Below are 4,292 nucleotides of genomic sequence, written 5' to 3'. Positions count from 1 at the left end.
TACTAATTTTTAAAATTATTCATGTCAACAAAAAAAAGTGGGCGTGTTTTCTATTTTTAATTGAGCTAGCAAGTCAACAATCTTTCATAATGTCTTAGAATGTCGAAGTTGTCGATGGAAGACCAGAAGGTCGCCGCGACGACGACATAAAAACAATACATGACATTAGAGATAGATTTGTGGTCAACGGAACGATGGGACGACGCAAAACAATGGTCGAAATATGGTTTTCGTGATGGATTTAGAACCAACATTGATTTAGAAAATCCAAAACGAGGTTGGTAAACGTAGAGATGAAATTGTTTTTATAGTTAGTTTGTAAATTTAAGAACATACTCTATATAAGTGTTGGAGAAGAGTTTTCCAAAAAAAATTAGATTCATATTTAAAGAGTTGTTTATATAACTATAATAGATGCTGTCAGCCCTGCTGCTGCTGCAGATTTTCTCGAGGCAGCAGTGCACCGTGCCCCGTCAGTCGCCGCCCATCCACTGCACCCACCCATTTATATATCGCGTAGTCAATTGGATCCATCGGGTGATACAGTCCGGGAAGGTGTCCGTCTTGTCCAGGCCGGCGCCGCCATGTAGAGAGAGGTAGGTCCTTCCTACTGGTGTTCGCCATGAATTTCTACTGTACGGGAACCCAAACTCCCAAGACCATTGACATACAACCCCATCATGCCATCTTTGAAAAGAGTGTCAGCATGGGCACTTACGGAAGGGGTGATTGTGCCTTCACTAAAAAAAAGACATTTTTGTTTGCGATTATAATATAATGTAACATATTTCGAACTAACACTTATTCTATGATTTTATGTCACATTAAATATCATTCAAACATTTCGATATGATACGAACTAATAAGTACATCTTAGCTGGGTGAAACCAATGCAAACGCCTTTCATCACGTCATAAAGTTTAAATTATTCCGTGCGGATTAGTGCAGCTGCTGCTAACTACAGCAACAAACTGTGCCGTTATGAACGAGAGGAGCCGGTAAAACACAGCCATAAATACAAAGAGACTCAGAGGAGCGTCAGTTCTGTAGTTGTAAACAATAGAACGTACAGCCGTCAACTCATGAAGAAGCGAGATAGCTAGAACCCATGCTAAGCTTAAGCTTTTGCACCACCTTAGGATTCATGCGTGCGTTTCTTTGGCAAAACGTTGTTGTTGTAGCCCACTCCCATCCTATGTTCAACCAACGTCGGCCAAGTTTTAAAGCTCTAAATAAAATCAGTACCGTACCAGACCTCATCTCTTCCGCCGCCATTATATTAGACGTCCTCCCTTAAAAATTAATTGGGATGGGGCGCTGCACACATGGTCGTACTCGTACATTGTGCGCTGGCTTTAAACGTGCTGTGCCGTTGTGCTGGACAAGACCGTCTCGCAGCCAACTCAATATGGAAGAAAACAAAATTAGAATAACAATGATGATCGATGATGCATCTGGTTTATGTCTAGGTTGACAGTTCCGTTTTCTATTTGAAAATCCATTCGAAATTAAGTAGACGGTCGATTGAAACATTTGTTGCGAGTTTCTCAACTCTTTCTTCTTCTTCTTCTTATCCTAGCGGTATACTTTACCAATTTGAAACTTGTGGTTATTACTCGCCTCAGCATGACATTGGATAACCTGCTTGCTGTTACTCAAATAAGCATGAAACGTTCGTAGTGTATGAATGTTGCCTTTTACTTGATTCGAAGATTTTTTTTGTGATCAGTATTGTCCAGATCCGGCTAAACTTGTATTCAATGCACATTTATTTGTGTTTGTAAACGTATGTGTATTAGTTTGACATTATTCATATCTGATTCCGTTTTTTGAAAAAAAGAAAACCCGGTGTAAATAACATTCGTACATATATTCGATCGATTTTAGGGGCGGTAGAACGAACAGCCGAACAGGGATGCAGGATGAGAGCAAATACTGGTAGAAAGTGACCCGTTCGCAGACAAATTTCGCTCACATCTTTCGTTACGATTTGCGAGCGAGGGCGGAGAGAATGAAGCTAGAGACGCCAAGGCCGCCAACTCAAGAGCGAGAGCGACGATGACTGGACGCCACACGCCACACACCAGCACCAGCACACCACCCTCGCGCTGCCGTTGCTCCCCACTTTCCCCAGCGGTACAGCCCAGCCCTACTAGGGTGACCCAGCCAGAGATCTCTGCCGCGGGGCCCGCCCCATCCCGAACGCCGACCGACGGGCAATGGCCGCCTCACTAGTACCACTATAAAATCCCGCCTCCCGTTTCCCAACCGGCTTCTAGCTACAGCTCCTTCCCCCTCTCTTCCGGCCGTTACCAAAGCAGACCTCTGCTCAGCTCAGCGCACCCTCCTCCATCCATCCAAACGCAGGAGGCTTGTCGGCGGCTGCAATGGTGGACGTGGACCGCCGGATGGCCGGCCTGACTCCGGCGGCACATGCGGCGGGGCTGCGGCGCCTGTCCACGCGCGCCGCGGCGGGCCCCTCCTCGGCGTCGGCCTCCCCGCGGCACGGGCTGCACTCCTTCGCCCCGCTCGCGGCCGCGGTGCTGGGCCACCTCCGGGCCTCCGGGGTGGCCGTGCTCCCGGGCCTGACGGAGCTGGAGCTGGCGCGCGCCGAGGCCGAGATGGGGTTCGCGTTCCCGCCCGACCTCCGCGCCGTGCTCGCCGCGGGCCTGCCGTCGGGGCCCGGGTTCCCGGACTGGCGGTCGCGCGCGGGGCTCCGGTCCGCCTTCGACCTGCCCATCGCGGCGGCGTCGCTGCAGATCGCGCGGGGCGCGCTGTGGCCGCGCTGCTGGGGCGCGCGCCCCGCCGACCCCGACCGCGCGCTGCGGCTCGCGCGCTCCGCCATCCGCCGCGCGCCGCTGCTCGTGCCGCTCTTCGACCGCTGCTTCCTGCCCTGCCGCCCCTGCCTGGCCGGCAACCCGGTGTTCTTCGTCACCGACGACCGCGTCCTCTGCTGCGGCCTCGACGTCCTGCACTTCTTCGCCCGGGACTCCTGCTTCCAGCCGCTGGACCCGCGGTCGCGCGACGGCGAAGCAGGCGCCACGCCGTGCACGCGCCGCAGCCTCGACGCGGCCTGCGGCAGCGGCAAGGCGCCCCGCTGGATCGAGTTCTGGAGTGACGCGGCGTCCGACCGCCGCCGCCGCGACTCGTCCTCCTCGGAGACGTCCACCGCGTCGTCCCTGTCCTCCGGATGCGCGTCGCCGCCGCCGGCTGCCAGGCGGGCCAGGAACCCGCACTGGGTCGACAGCTACCTCGACCGGCTGGGCCACGTGCTGCGGCAGGGCGGGTGGAGGGACACGGAGGTGACGGAGATGGTCGAGGTGGCGGCCTCCGGGTCCGGGGTGTTGGACGGCGAGGAGGCGGCGGCCCCCGCGGTGGACTCGGACGCGGCGCTCGACGCGCTGCTGCTCAATGCCGACCGGTGCTCCGACGCGCTCCGGCGGGCCGGGTGGAGCTCGGAGGACGTGTCGGACGCGCTCGGGCTGGACCTCCGCCGGTGCAAGCAGCGGCCGCGCCCTGCGGTGCGGGTGCCGCCGGAGATCGCCGTCAAGGTCGAGCGGCTCGCGCAGGCGGTGGCGCGCCCCTGACCCTCCCCGGCGCCTGCCGTGGCATGGTCACATCAGCCGTCGGCGGAGGCACTCGCCACCGGTGGCTGCCGTTCTCATTGTCTTAGAGAAAAGTGGCTCTTTTTTCTTGACTTTTTCACTACACAAGAAAAGAATACTTGCACTTTAATCAGGTAGTACTAGTAAAAAAACTGTACGAAAAGTTAACCCCACGATGCGGAGATGTAATTAAATGCTTGGAAGTGAGTAGTAGTACTAGTAACGGCTAGCTGCATTGATTGAGGTTGCAAGCTCTGCCCGATCATCTAGTATTGGTTTGGTTTTATCTTTTAATTTAAATGGATAAAGATGAACTTATACAGACATTTAAAATACATATATCCAATCCAGTAATTAACTAAAATGAATTTTAATATGGGAGGGAGGTAGTACTAAAGAAGGGTGTAAAAATACAGCAATGTGACTACTGATGTTCTTTTTTCCCCCCTGTTGGACGAGGAAGAAACCCGTGTGCCGGGACCGTACGTACTCGCATAGTAGTGGTTTGATTTTTTTTATTTTTTTATAAGGAAACTGTACCTTTTGTCCATTCTTTGGGGTGCCAAGGCGGATCCGATGTCTCCCGGCAATCTAGATCTCATCTGCCGAGCCATTTCCAGCAGCAAACGGTCAGATTCCAGCCTTTTACAGGTATCGGCTGCCGTACCAGTATAGTTTTGAGCGAGA

At 53.4% G+C, this 4,292-nt stretch overlaps 1 protein-coding gene across 1 annotated transcript; it reads left to right on the top strand.

Moving 5' to 3' along the window:
• Positions 1-1,943: 1,943 nt before the first annotated feature.
• On the top strand, positions 1,944-3,931 carry LOC103643148 (uncharacterized). Its single transcript, XM_008666301.4, has one exon. It carries the CDS (start codon positions 2,388-2,390, stop codon positions 3,585-3,587), a length of 1,200 nt encoding a protein of 399 aa, XP_008664523.1. The 5' UTR covers positions 1,944-2,387; the 3' UTR covers positions 3,588-3,931.
• The last annotated feature ends 361 nt before the right edge of the window (positions 3,932-4,292 follow it).

Source organism: Zea mays, chromosome 1 (assembly GCF_902167145.1).
Source record: "Zea mays cultivar B73 chromosome 1, Zm-B73-REFERENCE-NAM-5.0, whole genome shotgun sequence".
In the NCBI taxonomy this organism is placed as follows: Eukaryota; Viridiplantae; Streptophyta; class Magnoliopsida; order Poales; family Poaceae; genus Zea; species Zea mays.
This window is presented reverse-complemented; position numbering and strand designations above follow the sequence as displayed.

Excerpts from the sequence above, each read along its gene's own strand:
- LOC103643148 (XM_008666301.4), top strand. The coding sequence starts at position 2,388 with ATGGTGGACGTGGACCGCCGGATGGCCGGCCTGACTCCGGCGGCACAT.